This window comes from Brachyistius frenatus, unplaced genomic scaffold (assembly GCF_029030835.1).
Source record: "Brachyistius frenatus isolate BFR_SWC_R1_liver_20210118 unplaced genomic scaffold, ASM2903083v1 Contig_100, whole genome shotgun sequence".
NCBI classification, from domain to species: Eukaryota; Metazoa; Chordata; class Actinopteri; family Embiotocidae; genus Brachyistius; species Brachyistius frenatus.
The window spans coordinates 1000136-1022619 of record NW_027210699.1 but is presented as its reverse complement, the minus strand read 5'-3'; the positions used below and the strand labels follow the sequence as shown (position 1 = coordinate 1022619).

Here is a 22484-nt window from a genome sequence, read left to right as displayed (position 1 = left end):
ATTTGTGTCGACTGAAAATTGGAGAAAATCTCTTGTCTAATCACGTTTGTCCTGCGCGTCTGTCATCTCGTTGGTTCCCAGCAGGTCGTCTTCGTGTGTTGTTCAGCCCGATTGTGTTATGATGTCCATCTGTTCTCCTTGTTATTTTAATCGCCCTGAATTCGCTGTAATTTCTTTTTAATGTATTACAGAATTTACAGAAATATTGGTTCATAATTAATTCTAGTTCAGTACTAATATCCAGTATGAGGAACTACGCTCCCTGGTGTCTGACTGATTAGTCCTGAGGTCTTTGGATTGAATGTCTGTGTAACAAACACAGAAGTCCTGCAGTACAGTTCAGAGTTGAATCGACACATGTTTAGTCTCATATGTTCAGTTATCACAGACAGTCGGCATGTCCACATACTTTCAGCACATGATGAAACCTCATGCAGTTACGGTTTGAAAGGAAAGTTCCCTCAGAAGAGTCTCACATAGCCGACTTCAAGAATCTGAGAAGTGTACTCGCAAAACAGTTTTTTTGGCACACAGAATATTTTCACTCTGAATTCATGTGAATGTTAAGAAAAAAAACCACCTCGGTTCGTCCTTTACATGCTGTCGTCTATGTTATCTGCAGTCTCACTGAATGTCTTCCTCAGTTTGTTGATTTCATTCTCAGAAGGTTTGCAGCAAATCTTCATTTCTGTTTGTGACACAGGAGCACTTAATGAGGTGGTTAATCCACATTAAATGTATTCACATGTATTTTCAAATCATTCATTTCTTTTCCATCAAACATTTTGCTCATGTTTTGCCCACACTTCATTTTGACTTAGTTTGTCTTTTATATTCCACCTTTTGTAAAACATTGTACTCATCCTCTGCTCTTAAATTTCTTTATCTCTCTCAAACGGTTTCGAGCCTTCATCTTCCTGACACATTGAAATGTTTTGAACTACTGAGACGGCCTTTGCATTAAATTTTTTAGAAACTGTCCTTTTCTCCTCAACTTTTCCTGACAACAGATGAGGCCCATCAGCAGCTCCACTACAGTTTTGCTTAGTCATTTACAGGCTGGTTTGCGTTAACTTCCAGAGGTCTGGACTGGGGTGGATGCTGTAGGCAGCATTTGATTGGCTGTGCAGCGGGAGGCGGGCCGTCCAAAGTTAAACATCTGGAAGAGCTTACTGCTCAGCCATTCAGTTACTCTGTAAGGTTCAGTGCAACATCCTACCATTGCAAAAGAAACGATGTCCTTCATCAGAGTCGATGCAACTTCGGATTTCTCCTTCCACAACCTTCCTTATGGAATATTCTCCACACCTGATAATGTAAGTGCCGTTTACGTTGTACTATTGTTTTCAAATGGGTATTTACATTACATTTTATTTAGCTGACCCTTTTATCCAAAGAGTCTTACAACACACCGATGGTACACCATCGGGAGCAATTTTAGGGTTCAGTGTCTTGCTCAAGGACACTTGGGCGTGTGAACAGGAGGAGAAGGGGATCGAACCACCAACCTTCCGATTGGTGTGCCGACTGAGCTACAGCCTCCCATGATATCACAGAACGGTTCATTGACAGATGCACAAGTCTTGCAAAACCAGAACCATTCAGGAAGTTCTGGTTTTCAAAATAAAACCTTTAAATCATTTTGTAACTTTGGTTTGCTGACGACAGGTGTGTATGTCAGCTGTGAGTGCACTCGTCCTGGCCTTTTCCATTCTCATCAGAAAGACTAAAGCCAGGACACATGCTACACCCAAACAAACAGCATTAACAGAATGCAACAAAATAAAAATTAGGAGGGCGACAGGAGAGCTAAAAAAAAAAAAAAAAAAAAATGCAATAACTGCAAATTCAAAATATATTTCAAAAATATGAATTTAAAAAATACTCTTCCAAAAATGATACATATTCTTCTGGAAGGAAAATTGACTTAAGGTCTGATGAACTTTTTATGAATTCAAAATAGTGGAAGTAATGTGTATTTTACGTGTATGTGTTTCCCACAGTCCAAACATCGCATTGGTGTTGCTATTGGAGACCAGATATTGGACCTCAGTGTGATAAAGTCTTTGTTTCGAGGACCTGTGATTTCCAAACATCAGGATGTGTTTGACCAGGTAAGATCAAAGAGGCACTGTGACCCAGGTTATCTGTTTAGTCTGATATTGATCACACTTCCTGTGCAATGTCATAATAGGAAACTAGTACTACAGGTATGTTCTTTTATCACACTAGTAGTACCATAGGTTAATAATAGTACTCTTTAAATGTAGGTCCAGTGAATTCAACCTTTGTGTCCGTCATTTTAAGTACATTTATGACTTATTTCCAGAGGGTCTCCTGGGTTTTAGTGATGAGGTGTGACAGGGGCACACCTGTCTATCACCTGGCAGATGATCTGACTGTAATGTTTGAGAACATTATTGATTCAAATCTTGGCAAAGCAGCCCCGACGGTGGCAAAAAAATAAATTCAAAAAATGAGCATGATTTTTCTGAATTACAGGACAACTCAGATATTTTCAATATGTGTGCTGACTTTTGTTTTTAGCTTTCATTAGAATGAATCGGCTGCCATCTTTTTATCCAGTAACTTGTATGTTCACAGATCAATGAAGTTTAAAGTGCTCTATAGGTTCTGATATTTTTACAAAAGCTACCTTTGCACAGGATAATTTGCACATTGTAAAGACATGGTTTGTGGTGCAGGCCACCATTATTCATTAGTTTTGCATTGTAGAAATATGCCACCGATTGTAGGGAAGACTACCTGAAGTATTGTATTTTAATTGATATCTGTGTCCCCTTCCAAGCCCACACTCAATGCTTTCATGGCTCTGGGTTATGAGGCCTGGAGGGAGGCCAGGAGGACCTTGAAAATGTTGCTGTCAGCCAATGAGAGCACACTGAGAGATGATGTCAGCCTTCGGAGCAGGTCAGTCTGTGTAAAGTCTGGAGATGCAGAAGCAACTGAGACCACATCTTCATCAGAGTACTGCTTTGTGTGGTTATAGCTACGATTTGACTAATCACACGTTTCCTGAACTACATACCGTTCAGGATTCATACATTTTTATCGTAACTTATCTTAGCTTCGCTTAGCTTTATCTTACTTCTATGGGAGTCAACAGGATATAAATCTAACTAAATAAAAAAACATTTCAGATTTAAGTCTTTCTGTCTCATCATCAACAAACTATTTGGACAGTAAAGGCTGTAGAGCTGCAGATGATCTGACTGAAATAATTAAAGACAAATCAATACCTCGGTCTATCTGATTTAAATATTCAATTGATAAATTACTATAAACTAATAATAAGTGTGTCAAGTTTTTTCTTTTCTAATGGAGAGGCCACAAACAATAGTACAATCAAGTATTATACATGTGTGTTTATTCGAAGCCCGGTTTAAAACAAAGAAAGAGTGGACACAGAGTTGTGCAAAACAACATTTCTTCCATGTCTCATAATTATTGTGATAAGCAAAGTGATTTTACCAATCTATGCAAGTGCCTGTTGTTCAAATATTTAACTTGAGGAAAAACGAATACATTTGTTTGTAACAAAATTTTAGTATTTTAATTAGTTTATTCGAAAGTAAAAACTTTACTTGGATGCAGTTGTAAGTATTAGTTTTTTCAAAAGTGAAAAATGTAGTTGTGAAATATGGTGTATGATCTTTATATTAAATCATCTTTTTACTTTAGATTAAACCAAAATGTTTGTCTTGGGTAAAAGAAACATTTTAAGTTTTACCAATTCATAAATATAATTTGAGAAAAACTAATACATTTAGCTGTAAAAAAAAAAGAAGAAGTTAATTTTGAAGTTGGTCCAAAGTATAATTTTTTTTAAGTTAAGTAAAAAAAAGTTTTGTAATGCCCTCTGAGCCATACAAAATAAATATCTTGGAGATAAAGTCATTGGATATGACCATGAAATATTTTGGAAAATATTTTTTTTACACAGGAAACACAGTTTTACAGTTTTTAATCTCCTAAAGGCTTCATCTATTCACTGTCTAACTCTCAGTCCTTTTTTCTTCATCCATATTTCAATCAAGTTTGTCTTTTTGTCTTCGTCTCTGCAGAGCATTTGTCCATCAGAGTGCAGCCACCATGCACCTTCCTGCCGACATCGGTGAGCCTCCCCTTCGCTCTGAGGGGTGAAACTCCTGTTATCAGAGCTGTTTGTTTAATCAAATGATATTCCCCCGGCAGACCACAGGGTTGATGTGACCTCCCCTTTGGCCTCACCTTTTAAAACTGATGTCTTATCACACTTCCTGAACAATGCATCCACCAATGGGGCTGTTATTATGCACTTGCAGAAAAAAAAGTTCTCAAAAGCATAAATTACTGTCTTGTTGAAAGAGCAAATGGCCAAACAGAAACTATTTACAGTAATTTGGAAGGACACTGAAGCATTAAGATTTCACTGGAACCAGGAATAACAATCCCAGACTGAATGAACAGAAGTATGTAGACGGGGGTGTCCACATACTTTTGTCTTTGTGGTGTTAGTTTTCTGTCATTGTCAGGTTTTTAATTGTAGTTAACGTAATTTAAGTCACTAATAATGAATATTTATGCAATGTTTCTAATTTTTTTGTGAAAGGCCAAAAGACAGTTTCTTATTAATTTGCTTTAATTTTCTAAGATGTCATGTATATGCAGGAAATATAATTTACATAGTCAATTAGTTAATGTACATCAGCACCAGGGGGCAGTGTTTAACAAAGTATTACCTTTATGTTCCTGGCGATTTGGCTCATTCAGTCAGGTTTCATTAATAAAGGACAGGTACAGACAGTCGAGGTGAATGTTTCTGCCTCCTCCACATCTGATCTCCTCTCTGTTCCTCAGGCGATTACACCGACTTCTACTCCTCCAGAGATCACGCCACCAACGTTGGCATCATGTTCCGGGGAAAGGAGAACGCACTGATGCCAAACTGGTAAACTATGAATAAGACCAGCAGCAAACACCGACAGCTCTTGATAGAATAAACAAAATGCTTCACACGTTTGCACTGTTGGGGCGGATATGGAAAGACAGTGTATGTTAAAGGAGCCCTGCAACGTCCCTCTAATTGATTTGAGCTTCAGAGCATCCGAGTGCGATTAAACACTGCAGCAGAGCTGTGGGAGCATCCGACAGACCGCCTCACAGGGCGGGCAGCCTTCATTCATTCTCGGGCTCTCGTGGGGAGAATACTGAGGTGGCCGTGGCATCTCTTTCTCCCTCTGAGTCTGACACGCTGCTCCTTGGTGAAGCAGATGATTGACAGGCTGCTCTGCCGGCTGTCAGAGTGTCTCATGTCAAACGTCAAGGATCAGGAGAGTTTCTAGTAATAGTTCTTGGACGATGGACCGCATGTTTTACACAGATAAGGAGACCATTCTGTTCATCTATATATCTATCGAGCAGTGTTTTAGTTTTTAAATTTTTTTTTTTTTTAACATTTTATTCATCGGACCTCGATTTAAGACCTAACTGGAAATGGTCCAACGGAAAACCAGCACAAATCTATGTGCATGCATTGATTTTAAAGAATGGATCTATTTATGGTCAGTTATAACTGGTGTGAAACTTATAAACTATCTGATAAAACCCACAATCCAGAGAAGGACAGTCACTGTGCCTGAAATCATCCCATTTATACTCTGTCGTACACAACATTTAATATCAGCAGGTTATTATTGATTCCTGCCTCAGTGTATTCTTTGAAACTACAGAAACTGCCACCAAAGTAATAAAAGAGTAAATATAGCTTCATGTTGTTGACAGTTAAGGACCCATATAACCAATCATTTTATAATAACGTGTAAAGTTACTGTAAAAAACAAAACAATGTACTGATGTGAATAGCGAAAGAATTTCCCCTCGGGGATTAATAGAGTACAATAAAAAAAAAGAAGTAAAAAAATAAAGAAAGCTTGTAGTGATGAACTGACATGAAATGACCACGGTGTCTGCAGCTCTTGGTTTTGGCCACAGCAGGTCGCTGCTCGCCGTGAAACCGCTCAAAACCAGCGTACACCTGCTCCTCACCAAATAACAGACAGACAGCAGTTTTAACCGCGAAGGAGGCAGACGTTGACCTCAGGAGCTGGTTGGAATTTAGAGCAGACTTAAAAGAGAGTAAATATCGAACTTGCATTCAACTTGTGTCCAGAAACACGACTGCAGTGTTGCAGAATAACTGCTGGATGTGTAATGAAGCAACTGTTTGCTAACGGGTTGACCATATTAACTTCTGATAAGAAATATTATTTTGACTAAAATATTAATGGCAGACACTTAACCATTTGGCCAGATGGGCGATTGAAAATGAATAACATGAAAGTAGGCTACTGATCTTTGGGAATACGAAGTAAGCTACCGAATGTTGAGGACGTTCCAACACTGCCCAAAGAGATTATTTCATAAAGAGCATGACTTGGGGAAAAGAGATAGTGGCCGAGCGACTGGCTGACGGGTGAAGCTTGATGAGGCCATTCGTGTGTTAGAGGGCAATTAAAACATCCACAGACGGTTCCTGTTGTGGAAAGGAGAACAACACTGTATTATGCAATGAGTAGGAGGAAGCAATAACAGTTTGAGAGTTAGCATATTGCTGGATCAACATCAACACTTGTATTACACATGTTTTTGTGAACAGTAGGACGTGTGCACTTTGACCTTGGACTTTGACCTTCAGCAGGCAGCACACGTCAAGGTTTGTGTCAAATTCGGGGAAATCGGCAGCAGAGATGCTTGAAATGCTTCAAAAAGCCTGCGACAATGGAGAAATAAGACCGGTGAGGTGTTTTAGGGTTTTCTTTGACATTCACGGGGTTGTGAACCGATAATTCTTCCACCAGGGTCAGACAGTCAACACACAGCTGGACCGTGAGGCTCTGAGCGGTCTGAGAGGAAACATTCAGCCGTGGACCTGAACTGTGGTTCACACGGTTGAGTTTCAGCTTGAGTGGGTCGTCCACCTACTGTCGGGTTGGCGTTTCAATCCCTGTTTTCTCCTGTCTGCACGCCGCAGTCGCATTGGTGTGTGTGATTGTGTTTGTATGTGAATTGGAGGCCAATTGTAAAGACCGCTAAGGTGAAAAGGCACCATATAAGTGCCATTTACAATTTACGTTGTAAGATATGTTTAATAACACATCTTCAGCGGTTAACCTGTCTTTTTTTTTCTTTTCTGTTGCTGTTGTTGTTGGTTGACCTACCTGTCTTACTGTCAGATATTTTTGACTCATGCTCGATCCCCAGGCTTCTTACAATACATTTCTCAATGCTAAATCAGCGTAAGAACACTTAACTTCTGCGGTCACCTGGTTCAGTGTGTTCAGTGTTAAGTCCTTTTAGTTTTCAATCAATTACTGAAAACAGATTAAGAATTCCTTTTTGTCCTTTCGACGGTTGAAAGAGCTCATTAACAGCTTTCATTTGATTGACGTGTCTCCATTCCAACCAAAATGTCACTTCCAGCTCCTGTTCTCAGCTCTCCTATTGGCCTTCTTCTTCTTTTATGATTGAAAAACATCCTTTTTGTTCAAGTTTCTCACCTTCATCCAGCGGCACTTTATCAAAGAGGATCAAATGTTCGCTTCTCCAAATATGTAATAAAACGACAGTTTACATGAGATGTACTTACTTTTTCACGTGACTGTTTTTGTATCCATTCTTATTATTGACTTGCACTTATGCAGCATATCTGTGCACATTGTCACTGACCCTCTACAGTGTTTATATACAGTACATGTAGGTATACCATAACATAAATACTTCTGTAATAATATAGCGCCACAGTTCAGTAAAATCATTTTTCGAATCAGTGTGCACAATTTGCAGACTGACAGACTGACGGGCTCGTCAGCTGGTGCACAAACTGAACTATATTTTTGCAGTGCGTCCGTGTTGTGTTAACTTGGGTATTGTGTGATGCAGGTTGAGGCTTCCTGTGGGATATCACGGGCGAGCATCATCCGTGGTTGTTTCTGGGACCCCCATCCGCCGCCCCTCCGGCCAGATGAGGCCTGACCAGAGTAAGAACCTTATGTTCACCACTGCTGAGTCATAATATTCACATCACTGACATGTTGTTACTCAATCTGAAAATGTACTCGCCACGTAGAAGTAAATGTTTCATGATAGCTAAATCCTGAGCGGAGCAGACAGCTGTTTTAGTGAAAAGCTTCTGATTAACACACATCACACCGTCTGCTCACCACTGAAAAGCAAACAGACACAGTTAGAGACATGCAGGTGGAAATAATGTCCAGTATTTTGAGTTGGGGAAGACCAAACCAGAGCTAAAAGCAGAGTCACTGACTTACTTTCTGTCATAGTTATATTTTCTGTCTGTATATGTAGTGTATGTTCCTACATCCATTTGTATCTTCTCATATTACCACAAAGCCAACCAGGAGTCAGGTAGTATTCCAGCAGTCCAGTAGGAAACTCCAGACAGTTGATCCCATCATGCTCTTAATATTATAATATGTCATTCTCGTGTTAACTAGTTTATTGTCCGCAGATGTGAATCGCAGTGATGTGACTGAGCAGATTTTGTTCCGCAGACTTTAACCTGTGTTTGCGTTTTTCTTTCTCCCAGTGCAACCTCCAGTGTTCGGCCCGTCTAAACAGTTGGACATTGAGCTGGAAATGGTGATTACAGTGTTTACTTAATCGAGCAACCCGTGTGTTTGTAATGTTTGAATAGATTATGAAGTAACTGCATTTCAACATCCAGGTTGCCTGAGTTGTCCTCAGTCTGTGATATTCATTACTATAAAAGAGCGTACATCATTATGTCACTGCTGTCATATTGAACTCTGCTTCTGTCATATGATTAGGCCTTCTTTGTTGGAGGAGGGAACCAGCTTGGGGAGCACATTCCCATCAACAAAGCCCATGAACATATCTTCGGCATGGTGCTCATGAACGACTGGAGCGGTAAGAGTGTCTGAACACCAAACCACACCAACATCGTCCTGGCTGTCCATGCTTGGAGATGGTTTCAGAGCCCCACCACACATTCTTATGTGATATATTTCTCAATCGTTGAAATAATTCCTAGAAAATATGAAATGACAGAAATTCCCAGAAAAACAGATCTTTAACATACGACAAAATTAAAGCTCCAGAATTTATGAGTTTTCTAAACATTAACAGTGATTGGAAAAGACAGTTGTTAAATTAAAGGAAGTTTGAGCCTCAACAACAACTTTCAGCAAAAGAGTGAACATTGAAAGTGCTTAAATATGGATGTAGATAGTTTAACACTTTACTAAATGTGTATTTCAGAGCCGATGCCAGTAAAGTTTGTTGTGCTGTCTGAACTGATACTGACGGCTTGCTGCCAAATCAACGGCACTAATTAACAGTGGCATTTCACTTAGAAGCACACTTGTTCCTTAATTTAGCTCTGCATTATAGACGTTACTCCAGTCACTTCAGATTCAGTCAGCTGCAATAGGCTTTAGATTAAATGACAGTCGCTCCTCATCCGAACATAAGCGTGAATATGTATTATTGATTCAGCTGGAAACCTCTGGAGAGGACGTGCTGTTACTCTCTGTCATTCCCTTTAATACCGTCCCCCCTCTGCCAAACAGGAAGCAGTATGACTGAGAGAAAAGCAAGTAGATTATAATCAGCATTTCAAAAAAAATATATGAATTGAAAATGTGTGAACGTGAGGATTTATACTTCATCTATACCCTTTCCTCACAGTCACCTGTCAGACCAGCCTCGCTTTAATATGCCCGAACTCTGTAATCTTCTGTGCTGCTACAGCCGGACTGCCTGTGATTTAGGAGCCTATTTACACAGTGCAGCGAGAGGTATTTGAACACAACTACTACTTTTGTTTTTTCTTTTATTGGTCCTTCGGCAGAGACCACATTAGCTCTGTGTGTATAAAGCACAGCAGCAGATATTACTTCTTTATGACCCGCTGCAGAGGGAAGTGTGAGGAACAATACAACAGTGGCCTTCTCATTAGGGACTGAGTTTACAGCTCTGGGCTGCTCTACGCAGGTCTACACGGTGCAGACAGTGTAAATATGATTTTGTTTCTTTTTGTGAACGAGAACTGTACTTTTTTTGTTGTTGAAATAACATAAACAACACGAACTTCACGAGCAATACAATAGAGGTGGAAATGTCAAATCGCTTTGTGCTTTTGAATTAGAGGAGTTGAATCATTTAACAAAATGAAACATCTTTGCTTACTGGAGCTTCATTGGGTCGGGCCTTGCGCTGCGGTGGGTAAATGAACTGTTTGAGGGGCTGGCAGAATCACGCAGGATCTTTTGTCTGGTAACAGAGAGGAAGAAAATGTACAAAACCTGGTGACACAGAGAGCTGCATTCAGTATTTCTATTGTTGTTGGCCCACAACGTGTTTGCGTTCCCACTGCTGAGAGAATGTAATGAAAAGTGTCCCAGACGACCTCTGAATGAGGTCTGATGGACTCTGAGAGCCTCCTCGGTGCTTCCTGAGTGTGTTCACACCTGTTCCGTCAGGTGAGCTGAGCACAAGGGACAGATGATGATGATGATGATGATGATGATAAACGTGACACCCTCACTGGTTCAGTACAAAATGTGGTAGTCACTATGTGGTTCATTCACATTTCTCCAAAGCCAAGCAGTCACAGTAGTCATGTTCAAAATGCATTTCAGTATTAATGTCACGAAGCATATTGTCAGTGTTTAGAGGCAGTGAGTGAATGAATCACTGTGATGAGGTCCTTCTGATGGCTTCAGGTTCAATCGGAGGGCCACAATGTTTCTCGCTGCCCCATTATGTTCATTACAGTATGAAAACGAGCACTCGACTGGTCCCAACTCTCCAAGACAGAGTTAGTATATTATGATGATGTCTGGCTTTTGCAGTCCTTCGATGGTCTTTTAATGAGGCAGTAATGTGCTGTGTATCACAGCAGCCCTCTCAGCCACCAGTGAGCGGCGCTCCACCGCTGAAAGCTGCTGATTCGGTCAGTGACAATAACAAAGCCTTCAAAACGGACGACTCAAGAGGAATGAAGACAAATTCACTGTCCCCTCACAGTGCTCTTACAATTTATGACTGTCTGTTCACAGTCTCACTGACATATGTGAAGAGAATGTAAACATTTATATAGGAGAGGGACAATTAAATCATTGAAGTGCCTACTACAAATAGAGAAAGTCATAAAGGCAGTGAGCTGACACTGTAATGTTAATTACAAGGAAATCACTAACTAATGCTGCATCAGCAACAAAAAAAAGGAAAATAGAATCAAAACCTTTGAATTTAACCTAAAATCACCCTCAAAATATAGTAAATAAGGATATTATTCAGCCTGTATGTTATGCATTTGAAATTATCTCTGGCAAATTATGCAACACATTCTCCAAAGTAATGTCTCAATGAGATGCCGTCACACTGCTGCACGCTGAATTCTGCACAGCCGGCCCAGTTTCATTTTTTTTTTCTTCTTCTCACTATAGCACAGTGTTAGACATTTTTCAGTCTGTGACGTTTCTGCTGAATGTGCAGCTTGAAAGCGAACTGACATTGCTTTCATTTTGTACTTGACTGCTGATGGTCTCCGGAGATCCGTCTGAGCAGAGTTCACCGAAGGCTCTCTGTGAATATTTGCCGTAAAAAAAACAACCTACCGTACAGCTGCATGCTAATTTAAATGCTCTTCTTTGTTCTTTCCCGTCAGTGGTGCACAATAGTTTAATTGAAAAGTAATTTCTTCAAGGCTCTCAGCCAATGAGCTGTGTCTCTCCATGATGATAGAAGAAGATACTGAGAGCAGACATTAAAGCAGTGGAAGATTATGGGACTGTTGCCTCATTAGCTTCCAAGTGGAGAACCCTATGGGAGCACAGGGTGCAGGGAGATACTGCTATTACTGTGCATTTCAAGTATGCTGTTAATACTACTGCAGTTTATAGAGCATTTCGGAAGCCCCGCCTCCACCACTGCATCCACCTGAAGGCTCGGACCCTCGTGGATAAGTTATTATGTTTATTTCCCACTTGGTGCGGCTGAGCTTGGTGCTTCCTTCTAGAAAGTGACATCGTCAGGGTTTTACGTTTTTACAGCTGTTCCCACACCCCCTCTGTGAAGTACATCAGTGGCAAATCCACTTCTTTATAAGTATGTAAGAGGGTCGATCAGAAGGTTCAGAGACTCTTCCTGTTGTACAGCATGGTGACGTGCACGGAGCACAGATGCTTCTTCAGTAAGTATTTTGAGTTTTATCGCCTGATCAAAATTAACACCTGAGTTACACGTGCTTTTGTCAGCAGCGGTCCGGGTGCGTCTGATGTTTTACACACTTGAAACTTGAGCAGAAGGCGCTCATCACAGCTTGTGACAAATTATTGGGGAACAGAAAGAAGTAATGAAATACCAATCTGGCGAGTCGGGGTGGAGGGGAACAATGATTGTGTTGTTGTTGGCGAGAAACTTGTGCGTTTTCAAATTGCTGTGAGATGGTGCGTTGTCATGGAGGAGAACCCTGTTGCCATGACGCCACAGTTCAGGTGGTTTGGAGTGAATGTTTTCGCCTCAGAACGTCACAGTGGAACTCGGCGTTGACAGTCTGACGCCGGTGGACGATGTCACGGTGCAAAAAGACAACCGAGCTGGTGGCTCCTGACCTGATGCACCTTTTGTGGTTTTGGACGGTGAAGTTCCACCGATTGGAAACACAGAAATCATTCAAAACACCTCTCCAGGCTCAATGCGTCATTGCCGTACACTTCCTGAAGCATTTCAATTATTTTTCAAAATATTGTATGCGTGTCCACTGGTCATGTCAGCAGAGAAATCGCAGCCACACCTGGACCGCTGCTCACAGAAGCATGTGTAACTCAGGTGCTGATTTTGAGCGATGAAACTTGGAGTACTTTCTCACGAAGGTTACAATGTCACTGACTTCATGTTTTTTCAGTGTAAACAAACAAAACCTGCTCAGAGTTGGCATGTAGTATGCAGTTGTTGCACATCTCTGCAGTCCAATCAGACTGAAGTCACAGAAACGAGAACTTGACTTAAGACTTGAAAAAGCCATCAACAGAGTTTAGGCTTTTATTGAAGAAAATCTTGGAACAAATTAGACTCATACATTAATCGTGAGACCTGTTTATTGAAATGACTTGAGTTCGTCTACGTAAATACACCATTAATTTGATTTAAGAATGTATTTATCGAAGGGTATTTGTACTTTTTCCACCATTGTTTGTGTTTTCTGTCATTTAAGACTAAAATAGTTTCCACTGAAAGAGGAGGAAGTCTTATAGATGTGATTTTTGGCACCAAGTTGGAACATTACATTCTGTTTTAAGTAGAAATATGATTTGATTTTTGCAGGTCAAACCGTTATGATGTTGGTTATAAATATGAGCAAACAAAACACACATTGTTATCATTTAAAAATATAAAATAAACTGTTAAGTTTGCGTGTTTGTTTGGAGGAGTATCTCTCCGATGCCAACCGGTTTGCGGTAACACAGATGGTGCCTGCAGGGCTCATTGAGCAGAAGTGACTCTGACCGACGGGCTCTTCTTTGTTCTGAGAAATGATCTGTCAGAGATTATTTTTCTGCAGATGCAACAGTGAGCTTATGAGAGAGAGGAGCAGCAGTAACTGTGTCACATGATTTCACCCCGAACATGTTGACTTTGAACCGAAAATGTTCTTCAGATGATTACCAGTCACAGAGCAGCGACTCGTATCATCATCGTCATCACGTCCTCTGCTTGGTCTTTTTTTGGTGACTATTGTCGTGGATTTTCTCTATATCTGATTGTTGGTATGACATAAAGTCGTCAATCTTTTGTTGTTGTCATTATAGGAACCATTTTTAATTAAAGTAGAATTAGGCACCTTGTGATCCTGCCAATGCAATTTGAGCCAAGTGCTTATTAATCCAGGAAGTTTGATGTACGTGTGAGTGTATTTATTGTCTGCAAACTAGAATTATTGAACTTTCATTTAAATTAAATTTGGCTATAAAATAACATGAACAGTAAAAAAAAAATGGTGACACATATAAGCCTTTTAAAAAAAAAATCGAATTCACTAAAACACTTTCGCAATGTTATTCAAGATAACTTTTTCTTCTGTTCAGCTGGGAATCATGAAGTGCTGTTCTGTATGTTGCAAAGCAAAGGACACTTTTTGATGAAGATGTGTGTTTACAATAATGACCTTTCAGAGGTTGTACAACCTTCCTGAGGCAAATTTGGATATTAAACATATGTGCCAACAAAGTTTGTCAAAAACACTGTGCTCATCTCTTCTTTGTCCACAGGAAGAGATCTTAAAGAAACTAAATTGCCCGACTTTTTTTATCATTGTGTAATCCTTTGTATCTGAAGGTTAGGACCAGACTCATATCCTGCGTACTTATGCACCGTGTTTCTTCTCAGCCAGGGACATCCAGGCGTGGGAGTATGTTCCTCTGGGACCTTTCCTGGGGAAGAGCTTTGGGACCACCATCTCACCGTGGGTCGTCCCGATGGAGGCACTGTTACCTTTTGCAGAACCTAACACCATCCAGGTGAATATAAAAGTCACACGTTTCATCAACAAGGAGAAGTGTCCAGTCTGGGTCTCGGAGTCCAATACAGGCCTCATTTCACAAAGGAGAATTTTGTAACGAGTTAATGGTGAAGAACTGCTTCGTGTAACTGCTGCAGGCCTCGTTTCGTGTTTGTGTTTTCAGAATAGGTTGCCAGATTTGTACATTTGAAACCTGTGAACATGAACTCGCTCTCAACAATTCCTAATAATTCATTTACTGTAGCCTATATATTCATTTGCCATGTATTAACTAAATGCCTATGTATAATTTGTTTCCAACAGAACTTCTGAAGAGACCTGTTATTAGTTTTTTCATGACTAAAATCATATTTTAACAAACCATATGGTTGTTTTAAAGACAGTATAATCTTCAGTGACTGTCTTGCTGCTGCAAAAAGTTTTGAACCATTTTTTTTGCCCAAACAAAAGCACATGATTTATCACTAGCCATGGCCAGTTGGGTCAAAACATGCTGACATGTAGTTTACTTGGTAGGTGTAGTTTACATCTAGAAGTACTTTGTGACTTTAGCCTTTAATCTCTAGCAGCCTGATGTTTCAGTGGTAAGACGTTAGTAGGAACATTAAAACAGTTCTTAAACAAATACAAATTGAGACCGAGAGTAAAAACGAACTTCTTGAGAAAGAATTTCTAACAGCAAATAATATATTTACACTAATTAAGAAATGTAAAATTGTGATATCAGAATGGTTTGTTCATTTCTGTATGGTTTTCTGTGGTCATCTTGTCTTTACCTTTTCATATGGCGTTAACAGATACGAGTCCAAGATGGATAGCAATTAAGAAAACACAGCAGGATGAGTGTGTCACACCGTAAAAATTAAAAGTACTGATTTATAAACCAAAAGGAATTTGAGTAAAGATGAAATTTTGCTGCTTTAAAGCTACATAAAGAAATAGATTTAACATAAAAAGTTGCAAAAGTACATGTAAGAGTAAACAAGTCTGAGATGAGAATCTAATGAACTGAAATGAAAAAAGCTTTAAGATCTGGAGGACAACATGGGCTTTCTTCTGATGCCACCTTTAATAGCAATCCTTAAATGTCTTGTCTAACGAGTATTAAAGATTTAAGAATAGAGAAGATGTTTTGTCTCATTTTGGTCTACTGTCATGAACATTGGAGCGCCTGTGACCTGGAGGTTTTTACTTCTCTTCCAACAGGATCCAGAACCACTGCCGTACCTGCAACACCAAGATTCTTACACCTTCAACATCAATCTGTTTGTGTCACTAAAAGGTACTGAACACAAAGTGACTGTCATCAAATCAACTGTACAACTTCGCCCCTGTTAGCATCAGCTTTACATTTTCATGTTGTAGCTGCTCAAGGTACAGCTAATTTCTAACTGCCATTAACTGTTAGGTAGTTTAATTTACTATCCAACGTCAAATAGAGAACATGCCAGAACAATGAATGTGAGAACACATGTTTTTCAATTATAATGATGTCTGAGTTATTATGTCATGTGTCTTATTCATGGAAACCTGCTGGTAAATGAACAGAAACACAAATTGGCCAATCACAGCACATTGCTCATGAATGCTGTTGACATCCAAACAATGTAGTCATCAATAACTCCGCATTAGTTTGTGGCTCCTTAACTAACGTGGTAACAATGATAATGGCACAACTTTTTTTTGCAAACACTTGATCACGATCATGATTAATGAATCATGAATAATCATGCATGATGTACTTGCCTTAGTTAATGTTATAATGAATGTGTTGTTCATGCATGAGATCATGAATGAAAGACTTTGAACTCAAGTTACTTCCTGATCATTTGGGAGGTATTAATGCATGAAGTAATGCTTAAGTCATGCATTCATTCCTGATAATTCATGTACAGTTACCTAGTGTTACTAGAAAATATAAATCTGTAGAGTGAGTAGTACACACAGCTTTAACTTTACAGTATAAAAAAGTACAATATTTCTGAATGTGAAAAGTCTTGGAGAAGAGGTAACAGAAAATGGAAACACTCCAGCATATTACAAGCACCACAAAAATACTGGATGTAATGAGTTTGTCTACAGCTGAATAATACTGTACATGTCCTGTACAGCAGCCTTATTTCTGCTTTCACTATAACCCACTGCTGCGTGCCAGGAGTACTGCAGTAGGTTATGAAGTGATTGTCTGCATCACTGTAAGTACATTTTTCTTTTCGCCCTTAAAGGACGGAGCATGGCCGAGGCGGCAAACATCTGCAAGTCAAACTTCAAGGTAAGAATCTCGTGTTCTGAGCCAGAGCCCCAATAACAAGCACACTATGTTATGTGGGTAGGTTAAACAGTACAGAAGTTGTTAACGAACATTGTGATCACTACTGGAAATATAATGTACATAATACATGCAGGACACTAAATCAATACACACATATGGCTCAGCTGGGTTGTCTATTAATTGCAAGGTTAGGTAGGTAGGTAGGTATTTACTTTATTAATCCCCGAGGGGACATTTTTTAAACTCCGAATCGGAACCGAACCGGAGGTTGACGGCTCAACCTCCGGTTCCTCCTGTCCACATGCCGAAGAGTTTCCTTGTGCAGGACACTGGACCTCTCCAGACGAGCACCTTCCATGGCAGCTCTGTTGTGTGTGTGTGTGTGTGTGTGTGTGTGTGTGTGTGTGTGTGTGTGTGTGTGTGTGTGTGTGTGTGTGTGTGTGTGTGTGTGTGTGTGTGTGTGTGTGTGTGTGAGTGTGCGTGTGCGTGCGTGTGTGTGTGTGTGTGTGAGTGTGAGAATGGGAAACATGCTAAGTACGTGCAGACAACACAAAAAACCTGCAATAATTAAATAGCAATAGATAATGTTAGTGGCATTAGGAAGATAAAGATTTTGGAAAATAAAAAGTACAAAAAAACACAATACTCCAAGCTGATTAAGACAAAGTAATGTTTTTATTTTATATTTTTTTTACATTTAATCTGATTGTTTAATAATAACCTTTACATCAGTTAAAATATTAACAATTCTTGAAATTCTGAAGAGATATTATGCTATTGTGCTAATATAAGATTTTTGGCTCATTAATTCTGTGACATTTTATGTCCCACTAGTTTCAATTGTGTGTATTCTCCATCGTTAAACTGATTCATTGGAAGAGCAATTTATATCAAACTCTCTGCTCCTCTGTCCCTCAGGCTGTAAGTGCGTACTCACGTGGGTTTAAAGAAAAATGTGATATTTCCTTCTTGCCTTTGATTTTGATACAGTCACTATTTTCTTTAGCTCTGCAGGTTCTTGTATCACAACTACACCTTCTTTGTCAACTTATTATAACAGTTCCTGCTCAATGGTTACAACATCTCTTGAGGCTCCATGTGACGCAGACTCACTTGGTGCTCTCAGCCATCACTAGCCTGCAGAGGATGGTCTGACCGGCCTCCTGATTTATGAAAATAATGAACTGGTATGAAAAAAATTGTATAAAGTCTGTCTCCCCACTTTCTTTCTTTCTCCTTTTTATTCTCCGTCTCTCTTAAGTACATGTACTGGACCATGAAGCAGCAGCTCGCCCATCACACGGTCAATGGCTGCAACGTCCGACCCGGAGACCTGCTGGCTTCAGGTACCATCAGTGGACCTGTGAGTGTCTGCATGCACAGTATACTCCATTCTTGATGAAAAATAAATAGGAGCTTTTGTTAATTATATATATTTGTATGAGAATAATTCTATTAAAACTCCCCCGAGTCACTTCAGTAAAGGAGGGCCTCACATTTTTTACTTCCGTTTCTTTTTCTTTATTTTATAAATGACTATTTAGATGTTTACAAATTCTTGCTTTCACATAAACACACATTTTTTTCATCTGTAAATCACTTTTCCCATCTGTCAGATCTGACTCTCTGGCCTGGTTTATCTACACAGGATCCACAGAGTTTTGGTTCCATGCTTGAGCTGTCATGGAGAGGATCTAAGACCGTTGATCTCGGAGGAGGAGAAACTAGAACCTTCTTGAAGGATGGAGATGAAGTCACCATCACAGGTTAGACTGGTGATATGTTTTCATATTTCTGGTGTCAGATCTCCACTATGATTCAATAAGGAGAGATCATTTGGAGGTTTATGACAGTATACTGAAGCAGCAACCGAGAAAAGTTGAACACATCTTTCATTTGACCATTTAATTTTCCATTTCCATTTGAATTCAAATGTCTGGTCTCCAAACCCACAGAGAACGCAGAAATCTCCATGATACCATCAGGGATTCCCTTTGTCCCTCAGAGGTAGTCTGGTGCGAACCAGTCCCAATGTTACTGCATGTATATGGGTCTGTTCGCCCTCCGTAGTGAATCGTTTGCAGTCGTTGGCCGTAGACCTTCAGTTAATTTCAACCAATCGGCATGTGCTGAAAGCGGTATGCGTTCTTTTTCCTGGCTACAGCATATTTTTAAATAGTTTTAATGAATGCCAGCAGCTTTACGAGGTGCAGAGTGTTTATTCTGCGCTGAGCGCTGAAACATTCAGTGTTTATTTTCCAGTTGTCTCAAGTTGAAAAATGTTAACACTCTGTGCTCGTCACTGTCACCAGCCGTCCAATCACAATGAAGGAGGGGCGGGACAAACACTTGTTATTGTACACTTGTTGCCGATTGGTCCGCCCTTCAGAGTGGCTGTGCAAACGCTAATAATAGAAGAGTTTTTTTTCTTAGACTTTCCCCCTCAAGCCCAGAAGACATTACAACGTTGTATTTCCAGGTCGTGTACTGATAGTGATTATAGTGATTATAGTCTGTAAACACTGTTCACAATAACGTTTGAATGGACATCTTAAAGGGCCGACCAATCAGTGATCAGTATGTGTGGCCCATTAGGATGCAACGGCTGGAAATACTTCCTTATGATCTGTGAGCAAACCCATATATTCATGCAGAACATTTGTATCTGGGAACACGTCTATTAATAAGCTACACAGAAATGATTGTTTCATAACATCTGTTCTCAGGACAGAGCTGAACATCGAGCTCCATCACAGCTGTCAGGATCTTTTTATTTCAAAGTTAGATTTAATATGTTGACCAATCAGTGACCAGTGTCAGTCGATATGTGTGGAAAACATCAACCTTTTTTTTTCTTCTTAATGTTATTGCAGCAGTGGGAGAGTTTTGGTGCATATGGTGGTCAATGCCAATCGGTTAAAGCTGCTCCAATATATTCAAATTGAACCGAGTTCTACCTCATTAGGATGCAACGGCGGCTGGAAGGGATTCCCAGTGGAGTGTAGCCAGACCTAGATATTTATGAAAATAAGATCATCAGAAGGTCTGAAAGACAGAAAGACCGAGTTAGGGTGACATTGAAAGCAAAGGACAAGAAACTGATCCACTTAATTCCAGACACAAAGATCATCAGGCAAGTAAAGTGAAGTCATGACTATCGAGCAGCAGGGCAGGAAAAGCACGTTCACCCACAGAAGGAAAAACAATGAAACATAATTCTGATCACGTCCATGATGTCCATAATCAGATTTTAACTACACTAATATTGTACGTCTTCCTCCATCTAGGTTACTGTGAAGGAGATGGATTCAGAGTGGGCTTCGGACCCTGCCTGGGCTCCATCCTTCCTGCCCTGCAGCACTGAAACTCAACAAGCTGTCGTTGTTTATGTGGGAATCCTTCTGTGGAACATGAATACTGAAACACACAAACATCTAAAGCTACAGCTCGACACACACACACACACACACACACACACACACACACACACACACACACACACACACACACACACACACACACACACACAAAATACTCACACACACACGTCTTTCTTGTGACACCAGCAGTCGTTAATAATTGACGAGCTTTTCTCTGATTCACTTGGTCGCCTCAGAGCTCTGCAGAGTTGTACTGTGACCTTGTTACTGAAATCCTCTGAAATATTCATCTATCAGAGGGATTCTCCCACATCATGTCACCGTGTTACTGCCGTACCGCGATCAGTGTTACTGATGTTTTGCGAGTCCTGGCTCCCAGTTTATAATGAAATCCACCATTTTTAATATCATTGTGTCCATGTGTTTGTTTCACTTTGCCAATCAAATGTCTGGGTTAACGTGACATTCATTTAGAAGATTTTCATTTTTTCCAGTATCAGCAAATCCCATGAAAACCAACAAAAGTCCATTCTAGTACTGTCTGCACATCCAGAGAATGCCGTATCTTACTACTGATGAGCTCCAGTGTTGTCTCCACACGGTTTATTTTTACTCAATCCAACATACACCGTCGTGTTGCAGGAAATATTCACTACAGCAACAAACGTGAAATCTGAAGTTAAAAATAGTCCCCAACAAATGTTATCTGTTTTCTCTCAAGCTCAATAAAGGGAGGCGGATGTTTATATGTAGGAATCCATGCATATATACATCCATTTATCATCATTTCAAATTTTTTTATTCTTTTTGACAAAAGAACAAAAAGAAGTGAAGTGAGCTAAAGTAAAAAAAATAAAAATTGCACAAAGACCTGCTGCATAATATCTCCACTACAGACCAGAAACTGGCAAATGACCTTCTCACCTAAATGTAGTGTTCCACCTGAAGAGCACCGTCTTTGATAGGTTCCTTTTAGCGCAAACGAGTTTGACCTTTCTCTACATAGTCACTCATCTATGAGAGTATCTACACTTCAAACTGCACCAGACTATCACTGTCTTACTGTGGTTGATGAGTCTGCTTGGATCTTTCGCAGTGTTTCCAAATCTCTAAAATCTCTGCATTATTGATACCGATGTGCTGTAGTGCACTTTTGGCAACCGTCTGCCAAAATCTCTGTCAGAAAGTGACTTTCTATTCAGTTTTAGTCAACTTTGCACAATACACTTTTTAAATGTAATTTGTTTTGAACTATATGAGCTCTATTTTCATCTGTCTATGCACTGGTCTGTTCTGAATGCTGGGAGCACATGCAGGTGTGGCCAACGTGTTTAGTGATTTGGTGAACACAAACACAAGTGCGTGGTGCAGTGGTACAGGACGAAGAATAGACAATTAAAAGGTGTGTCACAGCTGACTTCAATCATGGCCAATCAGATCAGCTCCTCTCATCCCCTTCAAAACCGCTGTAGTGCAGGTACAAAAATACTACAATAATAATATACTCAATTCAGATTTAGATAAAGGCATTTAGTCATTGCACCCAGGTTTAATTAATTGTTATCATCATATTATCAAAGCAGTAAAACAATATGAGTCATCTGGAGGCTGAACTCAGAGAGACAAGCTTGTCCTGGAGTTTTGGTCTGTTGCTGCTGATCCAGTGGAACAGCTTTCTGTTCTTGGCTCCCCGTCCGTGATGTCACCTGCTCGACCCGTTCCGGTTCCAGTACCAGTGTCACCTCCGTCACCACTGGAGCTCCACATGCTGTCCCTGATCATCCTGGGAACAGAACCCAAAGCCCTGGCCAGCTCTACATGTTGTGTATAATTGTACTATATGAATGAGCTGACTTCAGTACTTCAGTACTCTGAGTGAGATTTGTATTGCCGCATTAGCTCTGTGAAATGACAGCTGTGTGTGTGTGTGTGTGTGTGTGTGTGTGTGTGTGTGTGTGTGTGTGTGTGTGTGTGTGTGTGTGTGTGTGTGTGTGTGTGTGTGTGTGTGTGTGTGTGTGTGTGTGTGTGTGTGTGTGTGTGTGTGTGTGTCAAATGCATCTGTGCAGCTGTGTTTGCATACATGTCTCTCGGGAGTCAGGAAAACATCTGGAACCGCAGCGAGAGCATCATTTTAATGAGCACTAAAACTACTGGCACATCTGGGATTCAAACCAGCAGATCTATTCCCACATGATGGATGCATAATCCATCAGGGAACTGATCTGAAAAGAGAATGTTTGGACATCGATTATCTTATATTACTTTT

At 40.1% G+C, this 22484-nt stretch overlaps 1 protein-coding gene across 1 annotated transcript; it reads left to right on the top strand.

Annotated features, from left to right (window-relative positions):
• The first annotated feature begins 1201 nt into the window (after nucleotides 1–1201).
• Nucleotides 1202–20332, top strand: fah (fumarylacetoacetate hydrolase (fumarylacetoacetase)). The gene is made up of 14 exons (XM_069711449.1): nucleotides 1202–1316; nucleotides 2004–2114; nucleotides 2810–2931; nucleotides 4086–4135; nucleotides 4861–4951; nucleotides 7942–8039; nucleotides 8609–8661; nucleotides 8850–8949; nucleotides 14434–14564; nucleotides 15773–15848; nucleotides 16792–16838; nucleotides 18100–18201; nucleotides 18487–18604; nucleotides 20126–20332. The coding sequence occupies exons 1-14, from the start codon at nucleotides 1236–1238 to the stop codon at nucleotides 20200–20202; spliced, it is 1257 nt and encodes a 418-aa protein (XP_069567550.1). The 5' UTR covers nucleotides 1202–1235; the 3' UTR covers nucleotides 20203–20332.
• The last annotated feature ends 2152 nt before the right edge of the window (nucleotides 20333–22484 follow it).